This window comes from Vipera berus (genome assembly GCF_964194415.1).
Source record: "Vipera berus genome assembly, chromosome: Z".
Taxonomy (NCBI): Eukaryota; Metazoa; Chordata; class Lepidosauria; order Squamata; family Viperidae; genus Vipera; species Vipera berus.
Genome location: NC_138205.1, coordinates 127,992,176 through 128,019,586, shown reverse-complemented (window position 1 = coordinate 128,019,586; position 27,411 = coordinate 127,992,176). Strand labels below are relative to the sequence as shown.

Genomic DNA, 27,411 nt, shown 5'->3' with positions numbered 1-27,411 from the left:
CTTCCCTTGCCTGTTCTCAAACCTGCGCTTGAGAAACTTGTCATAAGGAAAGGATATCCCAAAGTTGCTTTTTCAAGAGGCAACTAGAGTTTGTTTTTCTTTGAAGACATTTCGCTTCTCATCCAAGAAGCTTCTTCAGTTCTGACTGAATCGTGGAGAATGGAAGTGGAAGCCTCAATGACTCTCAGAAAGAGTACTAACAACCAGATGACTGCAAGGAATATAAGTCCTTCCTTCCTCCTCCGTTCAGCCAGAAACGAAGAAGCTTCTTGGATGAGAAGTGAAACATCTTCAAGGAAAAACAAAGAAAGCCCAGTTGCTTCCTGAAAAAGCACCTTTGCAACAAACTTGACTTGGATGACTGAGTATTTCCATAGAATAAGGAAAGAATATTATTTGTCCCCCTATATTATTTAGGACGGTGTGTGATTGAAAATGAATAGGCAGCTTAACTCAGCCAGGCTCTGCTTTGTGCCAGAAATCTAATAGTTCATGCAACAAACTGTATTGCGGTTTGAGTGGCTGCCAGCCCTTGCGAATGGGTGGAGAGAGTCAAATGCGGTAGATCCAAGTAAGCCTTGAAGGGATGTAAAAATAATATTATTTAAATTTGCACAATGTATTTAATTATTGGCATTCAACCATTTGGTGGGTGCTGCATAATTGAGCAGTGATTGATCAAAAATGGATTGCCCTGTCAAATACAATTTGTAGACACAGTTAAGTTGAGAAAAATATAGACAGATAAATAGATAGATAGATAGATAAAAAGATAGATAGATAGAATTAGAGATAGAGATAGAGATAGAGATAAAGATAGATGGATGGATAGCTAGAGATAGATAGATAGCTACAGCTATATATATTTATATGTGTATGTATATGTGTGTGTGTGTGTGTGTGTGTGTGTATATATATATATATATATATATATATATATAGAGAGAGAGAGAGAGAGAGAGAGAGAGAGAGAGATACAGAGATAGATATAGATATAGATATAGATATAGAGAGATGGAGATAGATAGATAGATAGATAGATAGATAGATAGATAGATAGATAGATAGATAGATAGATGATAGATGGAGAGAGACAGACAGGATAATGGGTAGGATAGAAAGATAGATAGATAGAATTAGAGATAGAGATAGAGATAGAGATAAAGATAGATGGATGGATAGCTAGAGATAGATAGCTAGATAGCTACAGCTATATATATGTATATGTGTATGTATGTATGTGTGTGTGTGTGTGTGTGTGTGTGTGTATATATATATATATATATATATATATATATATATATATATATATAGAGAGAGAGAGAGAGAGAGATACAGATATAGATATAGATATAGATATAGGTATAGATATAGATATAGATATAGATATAGATATAGAGAGATGGAGATAGATAGATAGATAGATAGATAGATAGATAGATAGATAGATAGATAGATAGATAGATAGATAGATGGAGAGAGACAGACAGGATAATGGGTAGGATAGATAGATAGATAGATAGATAGATAGATAGATAGATAGATAGATAGATAAATAGCGACTCCCTTACGTATAGTGCTCCGATCTGAAAATGTATACCATAAATTTGATAACTGAGAAATTCCAGGTAGTTCTCAATTGATAACCCTTTGTTTAGCAGCTACTCGAAGTGACAATGGCACTGACAAAAGTGATTTAATGTCAGTTGTTACACAATTGCGTCTCCACGGTTATGTGATGAAAGTTCACGTGCTTGGCAACTGGCACATGTTTACAACGATTGCCACATTGCCAGCTGGCTTCCAAAAACAAAGTCAATGGGGGGAAAGCTAAATTGGCTTCATGACCACATGTTCCACTTAACAACTCTAGTGATTCGCTTAACAACCATGGCAAAAAAAAATTGGGCATGACTCGGTTTAACAAGCGTCTTACTTAAAAGCAGAAATTCTGACCACAGTTGCAGTTGTAAGTTGAGGACAACAATTGTATTTGCTGCCAATGGTTGTTGAAAAATCGGCGGTCGTACCTGTGAGTCTGCTTCTGTCTATATACAAACGGTCTCCTAATGGCAGAACTGGAAGAATTCTGAACTTTTGGTTATTATTGTTTTGCTTTCCTTTACTTCTTTTTCCATCTCCAGAATTCTGCAGCACCCAAATATTTATTTATTTATTTATTTATTTATTTATTAATGGGATTTATATCCCGCCCTATCTCCTGAGGGACTCAGGGCGGCTAACAACAACAGAACTTAAAGGTCTCTGTACAGTAAATTAAAAATAAAAATTTGAAATAAATTAAAATAAATTAAAGAATAGAGTTAGAGTTGTAAACATAATTAAAATCCCTGTCAGTCTAGGTCAGCCAGGTGGAAAAGGAGTGTTTTGAGGCCGCGGCGAAAGGACTGGAGATCTGGGGCCATCCGAAGCTCAGGGGGGAGCTGGTTCCATAGGGCTGGCGCTCCTACAGAGAAGGCCCTCCCCCTGGGGGTCGCAAGCCGACATTGTCTAGCACGCTGTTTTGAGTTAGCCCTAAAAACAATATTCTTTGGGGGGTTTTTTATGAATATTCTGAGGGATCCAGGTAGAGTTGTTTGAAATTTGGGTCAGGGCAATTGGTCTTGTCTTTTTTGGTTTGAGACATTTCTCTGCTTATCTAAGTAGCTTCTTCAGACTGAGCAACTTGGTTGGGGGTGGGGGTGGGCATAAATGTCCCCCAGTGTGGTTTGATTTCTCACCTAATCTGAATAAGCTGGGTGAGTAGGCAAAGAGTCATTAAGGGTCCTTGCTCCTAAATCCTTCTCTTAGGTTTGTCACTAAGTGAGAAGTCCTGGTGAACTTGTGAAGTGGTCTCGGCCTTCCTGGGAACTGGTGCAAGCATAAAAAAAATGGGGTTGTCTATTTTTCCCTTTGCCATAAATGTATTCCTTCACTCCTCTCTCAAACCATCCATGTCAAAAATGTGAACATTCACAGTCCTCAAAAGAGTGTCCTTTTTCTTTTCAAACTAATCAAGGAGAGACTGAACCTAAGACTAAGGAAAAATTTCCTAACAGAACAAATAATCAGTGGAAACGCTTGTCTCCAGAAGTTGTGCGTTCTCTCAACACTGGACATTTTTTAAGAAGAGAGTGGGCAGCCATTTCTCTGAAATAGCGTAGGACTTCCTCTTCAGCAGCGGGTTGGACTAGAAGACCTCCAAGGTCCCTTCCAACTCTGTTTTTCTCAGTTCATTTTTTAAAGTGGAGGTATAACTGAATACGTAGGGACGCGGTGGCTCAGTGGGTTAGGACGCTGAGCTTGTCGATCAGAAGATCGGCAGTTTGGTGGGTCGAATCCCGAGTGCCGTGTAGCAGAGTGAGCGCCTGTTACGCGTCCCAGCTTCTGCCCACCTAGCAGTTCGAAAGCACGTAAAAATGCAAGTAGAAAAATAGGGACCACTACGGTGGGAAGGTAACAGTGTTCCGTGTGCCTTTGGCGTCTAGTCATGCTGGCCACATGACCACGGAGACGTCCTCAGACAAGCACTAGCTCTTGTCATAATATGACTGTTTCTCACACTTACAGCATCTCTTTGTGATCAAAATTTGGCAACTGACTCATATTTATGACGGTTGCATGTCACGGGAAACCCTTTTGCCCTTCTAACAAACAAAATCAATAGGGAATCCAGATTCACTTAACAACCTTGTTATTAACTTAACGTGCAGTGACTCGCTTAAGAACTGTGGTAGGAAAGGTCGTAAAATGGGGCAAAACTCACTTAACAAATGTCACACTTAGCAACAGAAATTTTGGGCTTAATTGTGGTCGTACGTCGAGGACTATCTGTATTCTCCAGTTAGAGACTTAAAAATATATTTAAGGTCATGAAAATGCATTCCATGTTCTCTCACCTGGCATTTTCTGAATGTTTTGAGAATATTGAAAAAAAAATTCAAGCCTTCCCATGTTTTTTCTCTGTATTTTTAAAATCCAGTCATGTAAATCTGACTTGACTTTTCCCGTTCATCCCAGCTTCCTCATTTATTAGTGATCAGCCTTCAAGGAAAACAAACTTAAAAAGGACCCAAGAACAAAGCAAATAAGGGTGTAACTTTGAAATAACAAGAAAAATCTTACACATTTCCTGCATATACCAGATGCAAGGCACCCTTGAGCCCATCCTAGTCTGGTTTTTCAAGTATTTTGTAGAGTTATTAATGTGCACAATTGTTTGCCATTAGTTCAAAGTGACTGCCAAAGTTAAGGAGATTTGGAAACAAATAATTCCAGATAATGTTTTTTCTCTCTAAGGCTGTTTGATTTAGGTTGCAAAGTTCCACTTGACCACTAGAGGGCAGGAAAGAAATCCTGAAAATCTTAAAAGTTTGCTGCCCTCTGCTGGTTATCTGGAGTTTTGCAAAAATCAATTTTGTAACCCTTGTTTTCTCATATTACAGGTAGACCTTAACTTACAATGATTCATTTGTGGAAGTTTTCAAAGGTAAAACATAAAAAATATGACTTAGAATCAGTCCTCGTACTTATGACCATTCCAGCATTCTCATGGTGACATGGTCAAAATTCAGGCGCTTGGCAACCAGCATGCATTCACAATGGTTGCAGCATCCTGTGGTCATGTGATCAGCATTTGTGATCTTCCCAGTTGGTTTCCAATGACAGAAGTCAATGGGGAAATCTGGACTCACTTAACAACCACATAATTCACTTAACAACTACGAAGATTCGCCTAATAACCAAAAAGGTCGTAAAATCAGGCATGATCACTTAACAACTACCGTGCTTAGCAATGGAATTTCTAATCCCAGTTGTGATCGTAAGTCAAGGACTTATGAAAGTTCATGAACGTTTTGCAATTTACATCAAAGGCATCAGAACGTTAGCTTTTTTCCAAGGTCCCTATCGTTCGTTTATTAAATTTATTGGCCACCGAAAATTTATGTCAAATGAGAGTTTGTTGTGAATTTTATCCCCATTTTGCAATATTTCTTGCCACTGTTGCTAAGTGAAGCACTGCAGTTGTTATGTCAGTAACCTGGTTGTTAAGTGAATCTGGCTTCCCCATTGACCTTTCTGGTCAGAAGGATGTAAAAATTGATCACATGACTCTGGGACATTGCAGTCGTCATAAATACCAGTCAGTTGCCAAGCATCTGAATTTTGATCGTGTGACCATGTTGGTGTTGCAGATGTCATAATTGTGACAAACAGTCATAAGTCTCTATTTTCAGTGTTGTTGTAACTTCAAACGTTCATGAAATGAACTGTTTTAAGTTGAGAACTATAGATAGGTAGGTAGGTAGGTAGACAGATAGACGGACACAGAGATATAGATATAATATATATATATATAGAGAGAGAGAGATAATAGATATAGACAGACAGACAGACAGGCAGGCAGATAGATACTGTAGACCAGAGGTGTCAAACTCAAGTTAATTGAGGGTCGCATCAGCATTGCGGTTGCCCTCAGGGGGCCGGGTGGGTGTGGCCTGGGTGGGCGTGGCCTACTGGGCGGGCGTGGCTAGAGTGCGTATGGCCTGCTGGGTGGGCGTGGCCAGCTCTACATCGTTCGCATCAAGGGTGCCTATGAGGGCCTGGGCAGGAGTGGGACAGATCTGAGGGTCTCTGGCAGAAGGAGGAAGGTCTCTGGGCCAGGGCCAAGGCAGAGGGGGCTGTTCCCTCCCTGTTTCCAGGATGGCTTCACGGGCCACATGAAACCACTTCGTGGGCCGGATCCGGCCCCCGGGCCTTGTGTTTGACATGTCTGCTGTAGATAGATAGATACTGTAGTAGATGGATGGATGGATGGATAGACAGACAGACAGACAGACAGATAGAATAACAGGATTGGAAGGGACCTTGGGGGTCTTCTAGTCCAACGCCCTTCTCAGGCAGGAAACCCTATACCATTTCATGTCCAATCTCTTCTTAAAAACCTCCAGTGTTGGAGCATCACAACTTCAGACATGCTGTTCCACTAATTGTTCTCACCATCAAAAAAAATTATTCTTAGTTACAAATAGCTTCTCTTCTTGGTTAGTTTCCGTCCATTGGATGGATAGGTGGGTGGACGAATGGACGGACAGACAGACAGACAGACAGACAGAGACAGACAGACAGACAGAGAAAAGGTCCCTCTCAACCCTATGATGCTATATGGTTGCTGCAGAGAAATCTAACCATCTAACAATAACCAGGTTAATTGCTCAGTGTGTCTGATGACAAATTTTGGGTTTGCTCCTACAGTCTCCATTGAAGAAATCCTGGATGTCAGGTCAGGTCATAAGACCGAAGGAATGGAAAAATATGCTAAGGATGTCCCTGAAGTTCGTTGCTTCTCAATCATCTTCAAAGATCAAAAGAAAAACTTGGATCTCATTGCTGGCTCTGAAAGGGATGCAAATCACTGGGTCTCCGGCCTGGGAAAAATCATTGCAAAAAGCAATTCAATGAGCCAGAGGCAAAAATTACAACAGTATCCTTTTTTTAAAAAAGTCTGTACATTTGAGAAGAATTTCCAAGGGAGGGATCAGATTTATTGTATTTTATACTTCATGCTAACTTTCCTCGAAAGAATATTGGACTGTCTTTCTGTAGCTAAATTCTCTATAGCCCCAGGAGATCAGTCTTTTTCAATCTTGGCAAGATAGGTGGACTTCAATTCCCAGAATTCCCTGGCCTGAATGGTCCTTGCAAAGAATTCTGGTAGTGGAAGTCCACAACTCTTAAAGTTGCCACTTTGAAAAACACTGCTTTTTATCAGCTTTTTTCAGCTTCCAGATGAATGGACTTCGATTCCCAGAATTCTCGGCACGGGCCATTATTTACTTAATAACCATGTTTATCTGAGGGAACACCTGCTGCCGGCTTCAAGTTCCCTTCGTCCAGTGCGCTCCCACAGGGAGGGCCTTCTCAGGGTGCCACCGGTAAAAGACTGCCGGCAGATAACACCCAGGGGGAGGGCCTTCTCGGTGGGTGCACCGGCCCTCTGGAACCAGCTGCCCGTGGAGCTGAGGACCGCCCCCGACCTTCGCTCATTTCGCCGGGACCTGAAGACCTGGCTCTTCGAGCTTTCCGGCCCAGGCTGAGAGTTTTAATTGAGGTTTTTATATTTCTACTTCAGGGACTGAATTTAATCGTTTTTAATTGTTTTTTAATTTTTGTATTGATGTTTTAAACACCTTGTAAACTGCCCTGAGTCCTACGGGAAAAGGGCGGTAGATAAATCTAATAAAATCTAAAAAATCTAAACCATGTTTCTAACCGAACAACTGCAGTGATTCACTTAACAATGGTGGCAAGAAAAGTTGTAAAATGGGGCAAAACTCACTTAACAGCGGTCTCATTTAGCAACAGGAATTTTGGATTTACGGTTGTAAATCTAGGACTATGCGTAGGCAAAACCTTTTTTGACCAAGTGGCAGATGTAAAAGCTTCTAATTAAGCCCATTTTTTGCAGGGGGGGGGGGAAATACCCTGTAATGCCTTCCCAGGGCTTGCCAGCAAGACTTGCCAGTGTTCCAGTTAAAGTGGGTCTAAATTTACCTTCTCTTTGGCCAAAGTTGCCACTTTGCAATTCAGTCTCATTCAAGTCTTTTGAAGCCCATAATTTCCAAAACTGACCCTTGACCAAAGTTACTATGACTGTATTTATCTCCCCGGCCAAAGTTTTTTCTAAGGTAATAATTTCTGGGATTAAATTTAGCTTTGTGTGTTTGTTTAGGGTAAGGCGGAGGAGCCAGTGGAACACAAGAAAGTTGTTTAACACACTTTGATGAAACAAAGGAATTTGAAATTATTTAGACTGCATTAGGTTGGGAAAAGCTGATCCCATCGATAACACAGATAGTCCTCAACTTATGACAACAATTGAGCCTAAAATGTTTGTTGCTCAACACAGTGGCGTAGCGTGGGTTGTCAGCACCCGGGGCAAGGCAAGTAATTTGCGCCCCCTCGCTCTTGCACCGCACGCCTGGCACCCCCCTGGCGTAAGAAGAATCGAGCCTCCCGCGATCTCCCGTCCCCCCCCCACCCCCCTGAAATTCTCGCCCGCTTTCACAGACTTGTTCTTTTACACCGGCTGCAAGTACCAGGAGCCAAAGGCAGCCACTCCGAAAGCCTCACACCCAAAGACGCAGGCACGCCCACACCGAGGAACGCCGCCCCTGGCGAGGCTCGCAGACGCCGCCGCTGCCGTTCTTTCTTTCTCGTTCGCGGGAGCGCGCGGCGGCGTGCGCATACAGAGGCGTATATAGACCCAGGGAGCCGCCGAGCCTTCCCCCACCCGGAGAGAGAAGCGTTTCTGTGTGGGCGCAGGCACAGATACCCCTCGCTCGCGAGCAGCCTTGCCCTAGCCCGCCGGTCGCGCCCCCCCAGATGTTGCACCCGGTGCGGCCGGCCGCCCCTGCACCCCCCACGCTACGCCACTGGCTCAACAACAAGACATTTGTTAGGTGAAGTTTGCCCCATTTTACGACCTTTCCTGCGACAGTTGTTAAGTGAATCACTGCAGTTGTTCAGTTGGCAACACGATTATTAAGTGAATCTGGCTTCCCCATTGACTTTGTAAGACGGTCTCAAAAGGGGATCTCATGACCCCGGGACACGGCAACCGTCATAAATACGAGTCAGTTGCCAAGCGCCTGAATTTTGATCACGTGACCATGGTGATGCTGCAATGGTCATAAATGTGAAAAACAGTCATAAGTCATTTTTTCACTGCCATTGTAACTTCAGACGGTCACTAAACAAACTGTTGTAAGTTGAGGACTATGTGTAGACAAAATCTGAAATATATTATTATACAGACATTCTGTGATACCCATTTCAGAGGTTTATGTTAGGGTTTTACAAATCGTCAAAGGAATGCTTCACATCATTGGATATCTAAGAAGGAGACCCATTAAACACCCTAATTTGTGTGAAGTTTGCTAAGAACAGCTTTGTCCCCAGAAGTGGTTACATCATTGGGATTGATGAGCCCCACTTCTAGTTTTCACTCAGGTCAGGGTTTCCCGACCTTGGCAACTTAAATTGGCATGGACTTCAACTCCCAGAATTCCTCAGCAGGCATAGGTGGTGGCTTCAGATGGACAACTGGAATAGTCTGAACTAAGACAGTGTCTCATTGAGAAAATTGTTTTTAAACTGAATCCTTTCTTTACACATACATCCCGAGTGCCGCGTAGCAGAGTGAGCGCCTGTTACTCGTCCCAGCTTCTGCCCACCTAGCAGTTCGAAAGCACGTAAAAATGCAAGTAGAAAAATAGGGACCACTCCGGTGGGAAGGTAACAGCGTTCCGTGTGCCTTTGGCATCTAGTCATGCTGGCCACATGACCAAGGAGACGTCCTCGGACAAGCGCTGGCTCTTCGGCTTTGAAACGGAGATGAGCACCGGCCCCTAGAGTCGGAAACGACTAGCACGCATGTGCGGGGGAACCTTTCCCTTTTACCTTTACATACATACACTTTCCTTTCTTCGCAACACCCCAAATTTATAACAGCCTTGCCCTGTCTGATATTTTCTTGTAATGTCTGGATTTGTTAGGAATAACTTTTTCCATAGTTCCAAAGATTTGAGGGCCATCCAGAATCACGAACAATAGCTTCTACATAATTAATTTTAAATAGTAGTTATGACAACTCCTTCCCATGTAGGCTCCTTAATAATCATTTCAACAGCTGGATTCATGCTTGCCTGCGGAAAGCAGATACAAACAAAGATAACAAGATGAGTTTTAAAGAACTCAAAAGTTTCATGAAGGAAGTCAACATCCAGATGGACGACAGCTATGCCAGGCAGATCTTTGAGGTAAGGAAAAGGATTTTTAATTTAGTTTTTCGTTTCTTTGCTTTAGACTCTTTAGACCCCCAAAATAAGCCCCAGTTAAGATGCTCAGCCAGACGGATGAATTTAGCACTGTATTTCCTTGAAAATAAGCCCTAACTGGAAAATAAGCCCTAATATGTCTTTTGGAGCAAAAATTAATATAAGATCCAGTCTTATTTTTGGGAAAACACAATAGAATAGAATAGAATAGAATAGAATAGAATAGAATAGAATAGAATAGAATAGAATAGAATAGAATAGAATAGAATAGAATAGAATAGAATAGAATAGAATAGAATAGAATAGAATAGGAAATGGAATGAAATAGAATAGAATGGAATGGAACGGAACGGAACGGAACGGAACGGAACGGAACAGAACAGAACAGAACAGAATAGAATAGAACAGAATAGAATAGATTCTTTATTGGCCAGGTGTGGTTGGACACACAACAAATTTGTTTCTGGTGCATAAGCTCTCAGTGTAAATACAAGTAATAGGGGTAATCATGATCATATACAACATTAAAATACATTCTTCATAAATACAACACTTCATCATAAATCACAAGATGCAACACTTAGTGACAGAGTTATAGCTAAGCAAACAACATAAATCATACTAGGGTACAAAGAAACCCAATATAAATTGTAAGATACGAGCAGCAAGTTACAGTCATAAGAAGATAAGTATAGGCAGTAGGAAAGATGAGGAGTATCATCATAATACAGCTTTACTAGTGTTTTGATAGTGTACTGTCCTTATGTACTGTCCCATTGCACACCAGTCATTCTGGTGTGCAATGGGTGATGTAGCACATTGATGTTTGATAGTACAGGTGGTCCTCACTTAATGACAGGAAGGATAGGATCATAGTGTAATCTTGGCCCCAAACTGCTTTGCAAGTACCCCCAAACCACGGTGGGTAGGATGCTCTTTCAGCTCCATTGTGTCTTGGGTTTTCCCAAAGGTGCTTTTTGAAAAGTCAACTGGACTTTGTCTTTCCTTGAAGACATTTCGCTTCAAATCCAAAAAGCTTCTTCAGTTCACCTTCAGTTCAGTTCTTCAGAACTGAAGAAGCTCCTTGGGTGAGAAGCGAAACGTCTTCAAGGAAAGAGAAAGGAACTCCAGTTGCCTCTTGAAAAAGCACCTTTGGGAACAATCCTGACCTGGATAGACTGAGAATCTCCGTAGACAGTTTGTCTCGGGTTTGGTTCGTGGAGGGAAAGTACAGAGAAAGGAGAGGGAGGAAAAAGAGAGCTGTAATTGCTAGTACTAAATCTAGACTCTTGTTTTCTCCAAAAAAGCAGAGCCCAGAGTTTGTGAGTTTCTTATTTCAGCTTATCTCCTTCGCGAGATCGAGGCTTCGTTTGCTAAGCCGGCAAGGTTGACCACTTCCAGTGATTGCCCTGTTTTGCATTGTCCAGCCCTGGTTTAGGTTGCGTCCTATAAAGAAGTCCTTTTGTTTCTTCCCTCTACATTCACAGCAGTGTGACAAATCCAAGACCAACACCTTGGAAGACGAAGAGATAGAGGTGTTCTACAAGATATTGACGGAACGCCAGGAGATTGACAGCATCTTCTCGGATCAGGCGGAGGAGAAGTCGGTCATGTCCTTGGACCAGCTGGTGAGATTCCTGCGAGAGGAACAGTATGAGGAGGATGCGGGCCCTGAATTGGCCCTCTCTCTCATTGAGCAGTATGAGCCCAACGAAACAGGTAATAGCAAGAGCAGGAACACTTAGACTTATATACCGCTTCATACTCCTCTCTCAGTGGTTTACAGAGTCAGCATATTGCCCCCAGCAATCTGGGCCCTCATTTAGATTCAGTTAGATGATAGATAGACAGGCAGGCAGGCAGGCAGGCAGATAGCAATAGCACGTAGATTTTTTTTATTTATTTATTTATTTATTTATTTATTTATTTATTTATTTATTTATTTATTTTTAAAATTTATATACCGCCCTATTCCCGTAGGACTCAGGGCGGTTTACAGGGAAGAATTAAAATACATAACATACAAAGTTAAAATCGATTAAAACTAAGATTAAATTAAGTCCCTGAATTTAACTAAAACCCCATTAATTAAATAATTAAAACCCCTCAGTCTGGGCCAGACAGCTCGAAAAACCAGGTTTTCAAGTCCCTGCGAAATGAGCGAAGGTCGGGGGCAGTCCTAAGCTCCGTGGGAAGTTGGTTCCAAAGGGCCGGCGTGCCCACAGAGAACGCCCTTCCCCTGGGAATAACCCGCCGGCATTCATTAACCAGCGGTACCTTAAGAAGGCCCTCCCTGTGGGGGTGCACAGGACGATGGGAAGTTGATGCCGGCAGCAGGTGTTCCCTTAGATAATCCGGACCCAAGCCATTTAGAGCTTTATAGGTCATTACCAGCACCTTGAATCTCACCCGGAGGGCAACCGGAAGCCAATGCAGCTCACGGAGAAGAGGTGTTACACGGGAGTATCGGGAGACTCCCATAACAACTCGCGCAGCTGTATTCTGCACCAGTTGAAGCCTCCGAGTGGTCCTCAAGGGCAGCCCCATGTAGAGAGCGTTGCAGTAGTCTAGCCGGGAGGTCACGAGCGCATGGGTGACTGTGCGTAGGGCATCTCGGTCCAGATAGGGCCGCAACTGGCGCACCAGATGAAGCTGGGCAAAAGCCCCCCTGGTCATGGCTGCTATATGGTCTTCAAAATTGAGCCGTGAATCCAAGAGGACGCCCAGGTTGCGAGCCCTATCGACGGGGGGTAACACCTCACCCCCCCATCATTAGTGGTGGAACAACCTGGTTTATCCGAGATGCCGGTATGCACAGCCACTCAGTCTTGGCAGGATTGAGACGAAGCCTGTTTCTCCCCATCCAAACCCGGACCGCTTCCAGGCAATGGGACATCACGTCAAGTGCATCACTGGGTTGGTTCGGGGTGGAGAGAAAACGTTGGGTATCATCAGTGTACTGATGATACCCCACCCTGAAACCACGAATGAGCTCGCCCAGTGGTTTCATGTAGATGTTGAACAAGAGGGGAGAGAGAACCGACCCCTGAGGGACTCCACAAATGAGAGACCTCGGGGCGGACCTCTGCCCTCCCGTCAACACCGACTGCAAGCGGCCCAGGAGGTAGGAGGAGAACCACTGTAAAACAGTGCCTCCCACTCCTAACCCCCTGAGACGCCGCAGTAGGATACCATGGTCGATGGTATCGAAAGCCGCTGAGAGATCTAAAAGGACTAGGACAGAGGAACATCCCCTGTCCCGAGCCCGCCAGAGATATACCGCTTCACAGTGCTTTACACTCTCTCTAAGCAGTTTATAGAGTCAGTGTATTCCCCCAACAATCTGGGTCCTCATTTAGATACAGTTGGATGATAGATAGATAGATGATAGATTGCTAGATAGATAGATAGATAGATAGATAGATAGATAGATAGATAGATAGATAGATAGATAATAGATAGATAGATAGATAGATAGATAGATAGATAGATAGATAGATAGATGATAGATAGATAGATAGATAGCAGTAGCACTTAAACTTATATACCGCTTCATGGTGCTTTACAGTCTTCTCTAAGCGTTTTAAAAAGGCAGTGTATTGCCCCAAACAATCTGCGTGCTCATTTAGATTCAGATAGATGAGACAGAGAGAGAGAGAGAGAGGGAGAAAGAGAGCGCAATAGCACTTAGACTTATATACCGCTTCACAGTGTTTTACAGCCCTCTCTGAGTGGTTTACAGAGTCAGCCTGTTACACACACACACACACACACACACACACACACCAATCTGGGTCATCATTTTACCGACCTCAGACGGATGGATAGTTGAGTTGGTCAGGATCAAACTGCTGGCAGTGGGCAGAGTCAGTCTGCAGTACTGCATTCTAACCACTATGCCACACGGCTCTTGGGGATACATACAGATGGGCAACTCTGTGGAGGAGCAGGAAACTGGAGATACAATAGTCCCTGACTAGTGACACATTTGGGACCAGAATTTCCATTGCTAAGCAAGACTGTTGTTCAATTGCACCCAATTTCCGGACCCTATTTTGCCATGGCTGATGAGCCAATCACAGCAGTTGTTAACTAAATTAAGTAAGTCCTTGACTTACAACAATTCGTTCAAAGTGACAGTGGCACTGGAAAAAATGACTTAGGACTTTTTTTCACAGTTATGACTGTTGCGGCATCCCCATGGTCACATGATTTACATTCAGACGCTTAGCAACTGACTCATATTTATGACGGTTGCAGTGTCCCGGGGTCAAGTGATCCCGTTTTGAGACCTTCTGACAAGTAAAGCCAATGGGGAAGCCAGATTCACTTTACAACTGAGTTACTCACTTAACAACTGTGGCAAGAAAAGTCGTAAAATGGGGCAAAACTCACTTAACAAATGTCTCACTTAGCAACGTAAATTTTGGACTCAATTGTGCTTGAAAGTCGAGGACTACCTGTATACAGTCATTAAGTGAATCTGGTTCCCCCCCATTGATTTTGCTTGTTGGCTAAGAAGTTTGCAAATGGCGGTCCACATGCTGGTTGCCAAGCACCGAAAGTTTGATGATAGAACTGTGGGGATGCTATGACGGTTGTAAATGTGAGGACTGACCAGTTGTAAATCAGTTTTCAGTGCTGTTTTAACTTCAGACAGTCACTAAAGTTGTAAATCAAGGATTTACTGTACGTTACTCAATTTGTCACCTTGTGTGGAAAAGAAGTTCATATTAAGAAGCAATTGAAGCTACATTTTTTAATTCTAAAAATCAGAATTAAATGATCAGGATTGCCCCCTCTTCCCTCATCATCTACTGTTCCCCAAATCCACACCTTTTCCTTTAATAAAAATTAATATATTGTTTTATTGTATTATTTTAATATGCAGGTAATAAATTATATTATTTGGCTGCAGTGGTATTTACTTAGTATTGTCTCGAGTTTATTGATCCTCTAATGTTTTAGATGACAGAAACCTTTAAAAAGAAAAAAAAAGATTATATCAATATTAATATTTTTTCTAGGATGTTAATGTTGATAAGCACAAGGTTGCTTAAATCTTACATCTAGAGCTGAGCGCAGCATTGATTAACAGCTGCAAAATGCACTAAATTATTTGTATATGTATATATAGGGGTGTGGGTCTATACACATGTTGTATATAGTATGTTTTAGGTGTGTGTCATGTATGTTTCACTTTGAGAGCGGGCAACTAAATTTCATTTTTGATGTGTGCTGTGCTCACAGTAAAAAATGACAATAAAGATTTATCTTATCTTATCTTATCTTATCTTATCTTATCTTATCTTATCTTATCTTATCTTATCTTATCTTATCTTTCTTATCTTATCTTATCTTATCTTCTTATCTTCTTATCTTACAGAAGTTTCTATCTTAAGCTTCTTAATACTAAGTTCTTTATTATTTAGTTTCTTGTATGAATAGGTAGTCCTTGACTTACAACCACAATTGAGTTGTTGCTAAGCATGACAGTTATTGAGTTTTGCCCCATTTTACGATCTTTCTTGCCACAGTTGTTAAGTGAATCTGGCTTCCCTATTGATTTTGCTTGTACAAAACGGGATCACGTGACCCCAGGACACCGTCCTAAATATGACTCAGTTGCCAAGCGTAAGAATTTTGATCTCGTGACCGTGGGGATACTTGCCACGGTCGTAAGTCGCTTATTTCAGTGCCGTTGTAACTTTGAACGGTCACTCAGCAAAAGATTGTAAGTCGAGAACAACCTGTGTTAGGGGGAAAAACGGAAAACTAAGTTAAACAACAACAATTCTCCCCGAATATCATTTTCTTTTTTTTTTAATTCCAACTTTTTGCAGTTAAAAGGCAAAAAGCCATGAGCAAAGATGGCTTCCAGATGTATTTGCTTTCTGCCGATGGGAATATTTTCAATAAAACTCACGGCCAAGTGTATCAGGATATGACCCAACCCCTCAGCCATTATTATATATCTTCTTCGCATAATACCTACCTCATGGAGGATCAGCTAAAAGGACCCAGCAGTACTGAAGCCTATATCAGGTACCATAGTGTATTTAATAGATTTTTTTTTCTTTCCTTTCTTGCCTGCCTTTCATCCATCATCCTAACACGCCCTACCTAGGACTCTGATTTCTGATATTTCCATACAACAGCAGCCCTTTGAGATGGACGTGAGAGAGAGAGACACACAGAGAGAGAGAGAGAGACAGGGAGAAAGGAAAAGAGAGAGAGAGAAAGAGAAAGATTGAAAGAGAGACAGATAGAAAAAAAGATGGGGAAGGAAGAAAGAGAGAGAGGGGGGGGAAGAGAGAAAGGGAGAGAGACTAGACAAAACACAACCACGTAGAGCAACATCAAAAAAATGGGTTTTTAATGGGTTTTCCCAGGATGTGGCAGAGTTCATGTCCCAGATATTCTGTGCAGATCTAACCAATGAACTTTATATACCGCTGGGTGAGATCATCCGTGGTTTTGGGGTGGGGTATCATCAGTATGCTGATGATACCCAGCTTTTCATCTCCACCCCGAACCAACCCAGTGATGCCCTCGACGTGATGTCCCGCTGCCTGGAGGCGGTTCGGGTCTGGATGGGGAGGAACAGGCTTCGACTTAATCCCGACAAGACCGAGTGGTTGTACATAACGGCATCTCGGGCAATCCAGCCTATTCCATCTTTAACTATGGGGGGTGAGGTGTTACCCCCCGTAGATAGGGCTCGTAACTTGGGCGTCCTCCTTGACTCACAGCTGAGTTTGGAAGATCACATAGGAGCTGTGGCCAGGGGGGCTTTTGCCCAGGTTCACCTGGTGCGCCAGTTGCGGCCCTATCTGGACCGAGATGCCCTACGTACAGTCACTCATGCGCTTGTGACCTCTCGAATAGACTACTGCAATGCTCTCTACATGGGGCTGCCCTTGAGGACCATTCGGAGGCTTCAGCTGGTACAGAATGCGGCTGCGCGAGTTGTGATGGGGGTCTCCCGATACTCCCATGTAACACCTCTTCTCCGTGAGCTGCTTTGGCTCCCGGTTGTCCTCCGGGTGAGATTCAAGGTGCTGGTGATGACCTATAAAGCCCTAAATGGCATGGGCCCGGATTATTTACGGGAGCACCTGCCGGCGTCAACTTCCCATCGCCCCGTGCGCTCCCATAGAGAGGGTCTCCTCAGAGTGCCGTCGGTCAGGGAGTGCCGGCTGGCGGCCCCCAGGGGGAGAGCGTTCTCTGTGGGCGCGCCTGCCCTCTGGAATCAGCTGCCTGTGGAGCTCCGGATGGCTCCTGACCTTCGCTCTTTTCGCCGTGACCTGAAAACCTGGTTATTTGAGCTTGCCGGCCTGGACTGAGGGATTGGGGTTTTAAATTTTATAATTTAATTTATTTTGTTTCGGGCTAAATTTAATTTAATCTATTTTTAACTTTTGTATGTTATATTTTAATTGCCCTGTACACCGCCCTGAGTCCCTCGGGAGAAGGGCGGTATATAAATCTAATAAATAAATAAATATCTGGAGGACCATATCCAACACCTTTACACTGACCAATGTCTACATTTGTGACCTGGACTAGGGGTAGGTTGGTAAAAGGGCAGCTAACACCCCACTTTCCAGTCCAGAGCCAAAAGTTTTATTTTTCTTAAAAGTATCTCCTATAAATCCCTTCCTGTTGCATGTATTAAATTTGGGCACAGGCCCGCAAGATCAAGGCTCACTTTTCATCTATCCCACATTCAGTCCCAAATTATGCTACGTCAGCCAAGTATTGGAAGTGAATTTACATTTTTTTTTAGCTGGAAACGCCAGAATTGCAGGACATGTTGCGATCTTGCCAGATTTTGGGCCCTGTTTTCCATTTTTTTAAAAAAAGTTGGCTCCTGTATGCTATTGGATAAGAACTTCCAATATCTGAATAGATGGCTGACAACGGGTGTCTTCAAAAGGAACTCAAAAAAATCAAGATCGCAGCTAGTGGCGTAGTCCTAAATGCCATCTTGATTACAGGTAGTCCTCGCCTTACAACAGTTCATTTAGTGACCATTTGAAGTTACAACGGCAGTGCAGAAAGCGACTTAGGACCATTTTTCACACTTACGGCCATTGCCGCATCCCCATGGTCGTGTGATTTACATTCGGATGCTTGACAACTGGCTCATATTTATGACGGTTGCCATGTCCTGGGGTCACGTGATCCCCTTTTGTGACCTTCTGACAAGCAAGTCAGCGGGGAAGCCAGTTTCTGTTAACAACCGTGTTGCTATCTCAACAAATGCGATGATTCACTTAACAACCATGGCAGGAAAGATCATGAATGGGGCAAAATTTACTTAACAAACGTCTCACTTAGCAACATAAATTCTGGGCTAAGTTGTGGTTGTCAGTTGAGGATTACCTGTATGTCGTGTCCCCACAAGGACACTCCAAATGACCAACACTTTCTAATGTCCTATTTGGTCCACCAAACCTGGTTGCTAATGTTTCTCCTTAAAGTTACCCTCTTTTGGAAGGGAAACCCCCTTTGAAACCCACCCCACAACTGGTCTTGATGTTCTCTCCCACAGAGCTTTGATGAAAGGTTGCCGATGTGTAGAACTCGATTGTTGGGATGGCCCGAACTCAGAGCCGATCATCTACCACGGTTACACATTTACGTCCAAGATCCTCTTCAGCGATGTCATCAAGGCCATCAAGAATTACGCTTTCAAAGTAAGGGGAGATGCCTTCTCTTCCAAGTCCAAGGGCCTGTCAAATTTTTAAAGATTTAAACACAGCAAGTGATTAAATATTTCAAATTAGAAAGTTTGAAAGTATTGTTTTGCTCCTTAAATTGGTTTATGACCTATGACTTGCTGTTTATATGTAGACTGTGAGCTTCTGCACCCAGAGATCAATTCCGTGAGTGTCCAATCACATTTGGACAATAAAGAGCTCTTCCCTTCCCTTCCCTTCCCCTCTCCTCTCCTCTCCTTTTCCCTCCCTTCCTGTCTTCTATATTCCATATTCCTCTCCCCTCCCCTCCCCTCCCCATCCCATCCCATCCCATCCCATCCCATCCTATCCTATCTTCTCCCATCCCATCCCATCCCATCCCATCCCATCCCATCCCATCCCATCCCATCCCATCTTCTCCTATCCCACCCCATCCCATCCCATCCTATCCTATCCTATCCTATCGTATTTGGGACTTTTGAATTACACCAATGATATAATTAGGCAAATGATGTAAATTGGCACTTATTGATGCATATAACTTAAATGGACTGAACAAGTAAATTCGCAAAAAAAAATGACATCAATTACCTCAATTTGGATTTAACAGACATTTGGATTTAATGGACACGATACCCTCTCAAATAATTGGTTCAGTTGAAGTTTACGGTAAAGCAACCTTGTGGCTTTCTTTACAAAAAATGCTTCAGGGGAACTGCTAGCAATTCTTGGGGTTGTTCTCTTGACACAATTGGAAGGGGTCAAATGAGAGAAAAATGTCACATGCACATGCACAAACCCATCTTGTAATTATAAAACACACAATTTTTCCATCTATGGAAACCCCTCATAGCACATTCATTTATTCATATCCTGCCTTTATTATTTTTACAAATAATTGAAGCTGGCAGACACATCTCATAATCCTTCCTCCTCCTGTTTTCTTTACAACAACAATTTTGTTAGATGAGTTAAGGTAAGAGAGGATGATTGACCCAAAGTCACCCAGTTGGCTTTAAGCCCCTAAGACGGGGCTAGAACTCACCATCTCCTAGTGATTGGCTCAAAGCCACCCAGTTACTTTTCATGTCTAAGGTAGGATTTGAACCATTAGGCCAAGCAGGTTCTTAACCAGGGTTGGCAACCATACCATATTTAGCACAGCAATAATTGTAAGGGTCCAATCTTTTCCAAATGTCTAACTCAAGTGTTTCAATGATTTCACTCTGAGCAATATCATGAAATTCCACCCCATTTTTATTATTATCGTGGTTCACGGCACAGTCCGCCAGATGTTCAAACTGTTCAGAAATTCTTCCTAAGGACCTGGGATAGGCAGATGTGGATGTTTGATGGTCTTAAAGGTATTGTCACAGGATGTAAGCTGGTCCATGTAAAGCTGCCTTTTGCAACTGTCGGATGGTGAATTCGTCAATATTATTTTTAAATTCTCTGAATGATGAAATTCTCTGACTGCAGTTAAGAACTATTGCTCCTCTAAATCAATGTAGACTGATATGGGCTCATTTCTTTTCCACACAGATCTCTCCGTATCCTGTCATTATATCTCTGGAGAATCACTGCAGTCTTGACCAACAGGAGATTATGGCACGGCACCTCCACTCCATTTTGGAGGACATGTTGCTGGTGGCACCAATTGATTCCAAAGCAACCAACTTACCTTCCCCAGAGGTGAGCGTTGGGTGACCTTAGTGGACTCTTATTAAAAGAGAGAGAGAATCAAGATCAAGTGAAATGTTAACACCACTTTATTATGCCTTGGGTAGACCACACTTGAGATACTGCATCCAGTTTTGGTTGCCACAATTTTAAAAAGCTGTTGAGACTCTAGAAAGAGTCCAGAGAAAAGCAACAAAGTTGATCAGGGGATGGGAGGCTAAAACATATGAAGATGGTTGCTGAAATTGGGCATGTGGCTCAGTGGGTTAGGACGCTGAGCTTGTCGATCAGAAGGTCGGCAGTTTGGCGGGTCGAATCCCGAGTGCCGCGTAACAGAGTGAGCGCCTGTTACTCGTCCCAGCTTCTGCCAACCTAGCAGTTCGAAAGCACGTAAAAATGCAAGTAGAAAAATAGGGACCACTACGGTGGGAAGGTAACAGCGTTCTGTGCGCCTTTGGCGTCTAGTCATGCCGGCCACATGACCACGGAGACGTCCTTGGACAAGCGCTGGCTCTTCGGCTTTGAAACGGAGATGAGCACCGGCCCCTAGAGTCGGAAAAGACTAGCACGCATGTGCGGGGGAACCATTACCTTTTTTAGTTTAATGAAAAGAAGAACTAGGGAAGACAGGATAGCAGTCTTCCAGTATTTGAGTGGCTGCCACAAAGAATTAGAGGTCAACCTCTTCTCAAAAGCACCCAAAGGCAAGACAAGAAGCAAAGGATGGAAACTAATGAAGGAGAGAAGCAATCTAGAACTAAGGAGAAATTTCCTGACAGAACAATTAATCAGTGGAACAACTTGCCTCCAAATGTTATGGGTGCTGCAATACTGCAAGTTTTAAAGAAGAGATTGGTCAGCCATTTGTCTCATGTTGTATGGGGTTTCCTGCCTGAGCAGGGGGTTGGACTAGATGACCTCCAAGATCCCTTCCAACTCTTTATTCTGTATTTCTCTATTATTATGGTTGGTTGCTCAGTCAGCCAGATGTCTACACTAGATTCGGCATTTTTTCCACTTATTAAGTCCTTCCCAAGGATCTGGGCTAACCAGATGGGGATGCTTGATGGTGTTAAAGGTCTCATAGAGGTCAGCTATTCCGGGTAAATCTGCTTTTTTGCAAATGACTTATGGCAGGCATATCAAACTGCCGGCCCGCTGGCTGGATGCATCACAACGAAACCGTGCCCTCCCCATTGCCGGCAATGGGGGAAAAAGTCACCATACGTCGTGTGACGTCACGTGATGTTGCGAGTTTGACATGCATGATTTATGGTGAATTTGTCAAAGTGAAATGTTTTTGAAGAAAAACGAGAAAGTCCAGTTGCCTCTTGGAAAAAAAAAGCAACTTTGGAATGACTATAACCTGGATGGCTGCGAGTCTCCATAGACATATGGGTACCATACTACCTTTGCTTTCTTTTGCCACACTTGTTCTATTTTTGTTTGTAGGCCTTTGTATTTTGTTATCTTGTCCAGTTCTTTCTCTTCTGTTCTGTCCCCTGTGGATACTACCATGTCCACTATCCAGCCTTTTTTGTCATTCTTAATTACAGTTATTAAATCTGGGGTGTTATATGGCAGGTGCCTGTCTGTTTGAATTATTAAGAAGATTTATACAGCGACTTAACTCCAGAAATAAAACCATAATCCAAAACTCAAGAGCCCTCTCCCCACCCGGTGACAACAATCAAACCAACTACTTAATGGGCTCCAGATCATTCTGGAGTCTCTAGGCCTGTTGGCAGAACCACGTCTTCAGGGCCTTGCCAAAGAATATCAAAGTGGGGGCAATCTTATCTCCTAAGGAAGGAGCCACCACGGAGGAGGCCTTCGTCTTGGTCTCACCAGATGGACTTGCATTTATGACGGTTGCAGTGTTCCTGGGGCCATATAATCCACCTTTTGCGACGGGCAAAGTCAGGTTTGCTTAACAAACGTGTGACTAGCTCAAGGGTAGGCAACTTTGGCTCTTTTATGACTCATGGACTTCAACTCCCAGAATTCCTGAGACAGCCATGCTGAGGGGAAAGGGAGAGGTTTCCAAGCTGAGCCATGCTTGCTCAGGAATTCTGGGAGCTGAAGTCCACGAGTCATAAGGGTAGGCAACCTTGGCTCTTTTATGACTCGTGGACTTCAACTCCCAGAATTCCTGAGCCAGCATGGTTCAGCATGGAAACCTCTCTGTTTCCCCTCAGCATGGCTGGCTCAGGAATTCTGGGAGTTGAAGTCCACGAGTCATAAAGCGGCCTAGGCCTAGGCCAGGGGTAGGCAACCTCGGCTCTTTTATGACTCGTGGACTTCAACTCCCAGAATTCCTGAGCCAGCATAGCTCAGCATGGAAACCTCTCTGTTTCCCCTCAGCGTGGCTGGCTCAGGAATTCTGGGAGTTGAAGTCCACGAGTCATGAAGGGGCCATAGTTCCCCCATGCTGGCTCAGGAATTCTGGGAGTTGAAGTCCACGAGTCATAAAAGAGCCAAGGTTGCCTACCCCTGGACTAACTTAACAATTGCAGGGATTCGCTTAACAACTGTGGCAAGAAAGTTCGTAAAATGGGGCAAAGCTCCCTTAAATAACGTGTCGCTCAGCAACAGAAATTTTGAGTTCAGTTGTGGTCGTAAATCGACACTTACGACTTGATAGTTTGCATTTTTGTTATATCTCCTAGCAATTAAAAGGGAAAATTCTTGTAAAAGGGAAGAAATTAACTCCGGAAACGGAAGAAGTTTCAGATGAAGATGAAGCAGCTGAAATGGAAGACGAGACTGTGAAAAGTGAGATAGAAAAGAAGAAACTGGTAAGTTTCCTGGTACATGATATTCCTCGACTTACAACCATTTGTTTAGTGACTGAGGTTACAATGGCAATGGAAAAAAAATTGCCAGAAACTAGTGTTTATTTCCGGTTTCTGGTAAAATCGCTCATTGGATATAACGTCTTTGCTTAATGATTGCTGCACAAAGTCATGAAAGTTAGGTGTGGGCATGTGATGACCTTCGTAATGACTAACACAAAATATTACCGTAATTCTGGGCTTAATGATGGTTGTAAATTGAGAACTACCTATAAACCTGGGGGAAAAAAAGAGAGAGATATATAACTGGTTTAACAAGTTTCATTTGAAATGTGAAAGCTTGATAAGGCCGCCCGTGGAAAACTGCACCCAGTTTTGGTCACCATATTATAAAAAAGATGTTGAGACTTTGGAAAGAGTGCAGAGAAGAGCAACAAAGATGATTAAGGGGACTAGAGGCTAAAACATATTTAATTTTAATTTTTAATTTAATTTTATTAGATTTATATACCGCCCTTTCCCAAAGGACTCAGGGCGGTTTACAGGGTATTTTAAAATCAAACCAATACAAAATACAAAAGTTAAAAAAACAATTAAAAAAGATTAAATTATCCCTAAAAATAAAAACCCCAGTTAAAAATCCTTGGTTGCTGGAATTGGGTGTGTCTAGTTTAATGAAGAGAAGGACGAGGAGGGACATGATAGCAGCCTTCCAGTATCTCAGGGGCTGCCACAAAGAAGAGGCAGTCAAGCTGTTCTCCAAAGCACCAGAAGGCAGGACAAGAAGCAATGGATGGAAACTAGTCAAGGAGAGAAGCAACCTAGAACTAAGGAGAAATTTCCTGACAGTCAGAACAATTAACCAGTGGAACAGCTTGCCTCCAGAAGCTGTGAATGCTCCAACACTGGAAGTTTTTAAGGAGAGACTGGACAGCCACTTGTCTCATATTGTTTGGGGTCTTCTGCTTGAACTCGAAGATCCTCAAGTTCCCTACCAGCTCTCTTCTGATTTATTGATTCATGTGGCTGCTTTAATGAGTCAGTCCTTGACCAGGCTGCTTCAAAGAGGCTTTTTGCATATTCCAGGGCAGCTTGTCCAAATAATCTTTAGACAGGCTTGTGATGTGACTGGTTGGTCATTATTTTCTCATTCTCTGCTAGAGCGACAAGCTAAAGCTTGCAAAGGAGCTGTCCGATACGGTCATCTACTGTAAAAGTGTCCATTTTCAAGGATTTGCTGACCCTCAGCCTCACGATGAAATGTGCTCTTTCAGCGAAGGGAGAATCCTTAAACTAGCTCAGGAATCAGGTATGGAGCATCTTCTTAACACTTTTATTTTTATTTATTTTATTTTAATTCCATTTGTATCCCGCCCTTCTCCGAAGACTCAGGGCGGCTTACAAGCTTAGCAGTAGCCTTCATTCTATGTATATGCCTGCTTATTAGGGCTTTCGCCCCCCCCCCAAGCGGCATTATTACAAAGTCAGCTTAATTGCCCCCAACAATCTGGGTCCTCATTTTACCTACCTCGTAAGGCTTTTGTGATATAACTGAATATACAGCACTTCTGACCCGGTACTCTTTTTAAATTGATTATTCTTGGTACGGGTAGTCCTCCACTTACAACTTACTTAGTGACTGTTTAAAGTTACGATGGACCCCAGGAAAGACACTTAGGATGCAATGGCATCCCAAGTCACGGGGTTGCATGTTGGATGCTTGGCAACCAGCCCGCATTTATTGCAGTTTCCAGCATCCCACCATCACGTGACCATGATTTACAACATTTTACGGGAGACCCGTTTCGGATTCCGGCAATAAATGTCCATTGTGGAGTTGGCTTAACAAGTATTGTACAGTGTTCGCTTTATGATTGCCAGGATCTCTCTCCTTCCCTCCCTTCATTTCTCCGTCGCCTCACCTATCTTCCCCTCCCTTCTCCCTTCCCTTCCCTCCCCTTCCCATCCCCTCCCATTCCTTCCCCTCTCATCCTCTTGCCCTCCCTTCCCTCCTTCTTCCTTCCCTCCCGTTCCCCTTCCTCTTCCCTCTTCTCTTTTCTCCTTCTGTCTTTTCCTATCCTGCCATCCTCTTCCTTCCCTACCCTTCCATTATCTTTCTCTTTCCCCTTCCCCTTTTCCCTTCCCTCCCTTTCCCTTTCTTCATCCTTTCCTTCCCTTATTTCCCCTTCCCTTATCTTCCCTTCCCCTTCCTTTCCCCTTCCCCTTCTCTCTTCCCTTCCCTTCCCTTTCTTCATCCTTCCCAATTTAATAGAGCTAATAGCCACTGACCCATTGATTCGATCTAGTTCAAATAGGAGGGCTGTAGAAAACATAAAGGGACGCGGTGGATCAGTGGGTTAGGCCACTGAGCTTGTCGATCTGAAGGTCGGCAGTTTGACAGGTCAAATCCTGAGTGCCGCGTAACAGAGTGAGCGCCTGTTACGCGTCCCAGCTTCTGCCAACCTAGCAGTTCGAAAGCACGTAAAAATGCAAGGAGAAAAATAGGGACCACTCCGGTGGGAAGGTAACAGCGTTCCGTGCGCCTTTGGTGTCTAGTCATGCCGGCCACATGACCACGGAGACGTCCTCGGACAAGCGCTGGCTCTTCGGCTTTGAAACGGAGATGAGCACCGGCCCCTAGAGTCGGAAACGACTAGCACGCATGTGCGGGGGAACCTTTACCTTTTAGAAAACATTGGGGGCTGTGAAAGGAAATTTCTCATTGCCCCCCCCCCCAGATAGTCTTCTTTCTCCTGGGACACGTGAGTCGGACAGTCCCCAGAGGCACTTCTGTAACCCTCTACAATAAGCACTCCTGGGCAGGAAATAGCTTGCAGTCTTTCAGATGTGGTCCTGACTCATAGCTGCATTTTGTGTGCACTTGTTAAGCCACCTCGTAGCTATCATGACCTGGTCTGGTATTGAATTCCATAAATGTTGGGTTGCTTGGGAGAGCGGTGACTCAGCAGTTAAAGTCACTGAGCTTGTCAGCTGGACAGATGACAGGCCAGGCTTGAGGTCAGAGTGCCGCAAGACAGGATGAGTCCCCGTTACTTCCCTGGCAGTTCAAAAGTGTGCAATTGCAAGTAGATAAATAGGTACCACTTTGGTAGGAGAGTAAAAGTGTTCTGTGTGCCTTTGGTTTACAGCCATGCTGGCTACGTGACCACAGAAATGTCTTCAGACAAGGGCTGGCTCCCTTAGTTAAGCAACGGAGATGAGCACCGTGCCCAAAACTTGGACATGGCTGGACAGGAGAAGCCTTTGCCTTATGGGCTGTTTTTCCAAATTTCTCCCTCATTTCTGACCCAAGATTGAACAGCTATATATGGGGGTGTCCTGAGAAAGGGATTTTTTTTAAAAAAAGTATCTATTTCTTATTTTACGCCCAGGAATGGACATAATCCATCATAATGTCCAGCACCTGAGCAGGATCTATCCAGCAGGTTGGAGGACTGACTCGTCCAACTATAACCCTGTTGAGATGTGGAACATGGGTTGCCAGATAGGTAACTATGTGGAGGGTACATGTATGGGTTGTTGAATTATTGGACTGGATCCAGAGGCAGACAATCATTTAGAAAAGCAGAATCTCGATTCCAGTTGATTGAAGTGAAAAGGACTTTTACTAAAGTTGTTGACTGCAGGAAGGTGAGGCAAGATCTGAAGTTCCCATTCACCAATACAAAGAGCCAAACCCACCATTCTCTATCCTTCTTCCCCAATGTCTGGTCTGTTGCCATCCAATCCAGGATCGCTGCAATGTTGTTTAAAACTCTGGGTTGTTTAGGCTGCTGGAATTTCACACCCAGGGCAAGCGGGCTTGAAGATGCCCGGCATAACCAGTATAAACAGATCTGGTCTTCTTCACATTTCAGCTCCCCCTCCCCATTTTCTACCATTAGATACACAGGTGTGGATTGCCCCAAATGCCTCCCCCTCCCTTCCCCTTTGATGGCAGGATGCCAGCAAGGTGCCAGGTTGACGATAGAGATCCTGACACAGTCATACCTAGAACAGACCCATTGCAATCCGTGGGACCTAAATAGAGGGGCTCCAAAATTTTGGGTGGATCTATTTTAATCAAGTCAGTAACCTGGAATCAAACCCGCTGGCTGCCGTGGATCTAAGGAAGGGTCTCAGCGCCATAAGTGGCAGCTGATGTTGTTGTCAGAATTACCAAAACAGCATCACACTGTAGCTCTGCAAGCTGCTTCATTTTTATCCTTAAGTGTGGCATCATCCTGTGCACAAGTCATACTCAACTTAGGAGCACAGTTGGGACCAGAATTCCTATCCCTAAGCATTGTGGTCATTAAATGAGACACATCCAGTTCTATGGGTTTTTTTGCCATGGTCATTAAGTGAATCACACAGGCATTAAGCAAATCT

The 27,411-nt window shown here is 43.5% G+C and overlaps 1 protein-coding gene across 3 annotated transcripts in view; it reads left to right on the top strand.

Moving 5' to 3' along the window:
- PLCD1 (phospholipase C delta 1) overlaps nucleotides 1-27,411 on the top strand; it is an 80,333-nt gene that overhangs the window by 37,745 nt on the left and 15,177 nt on the right. For all 3 annotated transcript variants that reach the window (XR_014028656.1, XM_081345612.1, XM_081345611.1), the window contains exons 3-11: nucleotides 6,256-6,484; nucleotides 9,692-9,821; nucleotides 11,327-11,558; nucleotides 15,683-15,884; nucleotides 18,397-18,541; nucleotides 20,087-20,236; nucleotides 22,894-23,022; nucleotides 24,181-24,328; nucleotides 26,412-26,528. Coding sequence is in view for 2 of the 3 variants with exons in the window: in XM_081345612.1 (XP_081201738.1) it covers nucleotides 6,256-6,484; nucleotides 9,692-9,821; nucleotides 11,327-11,558; nucleotides 15,683-15,884; nucleotides 18,397-18,541; nucleotides 20,087-20,236; nucleotides 22,894-23,022; nucleotides 24,181-24,328; nucleotides 26,412-26,528 (1,482 nt within the window). In the remaining variant the exon portion in view is untranslated. The remainder of the gene's footprint in view (nucleotides 1-6,255; nucleotides 6,485-9,691; nucleotides 9,822-11,326; nucleotides 11,559-15,682; nucleotides 15,885-18,396; nucleotides 18,542-20,086; nucleotides 20,237-22,893; nucleotides 23,023-24,180; nucleotides 24,329-26,411; nucleotides 26,529-27,411) is intronic.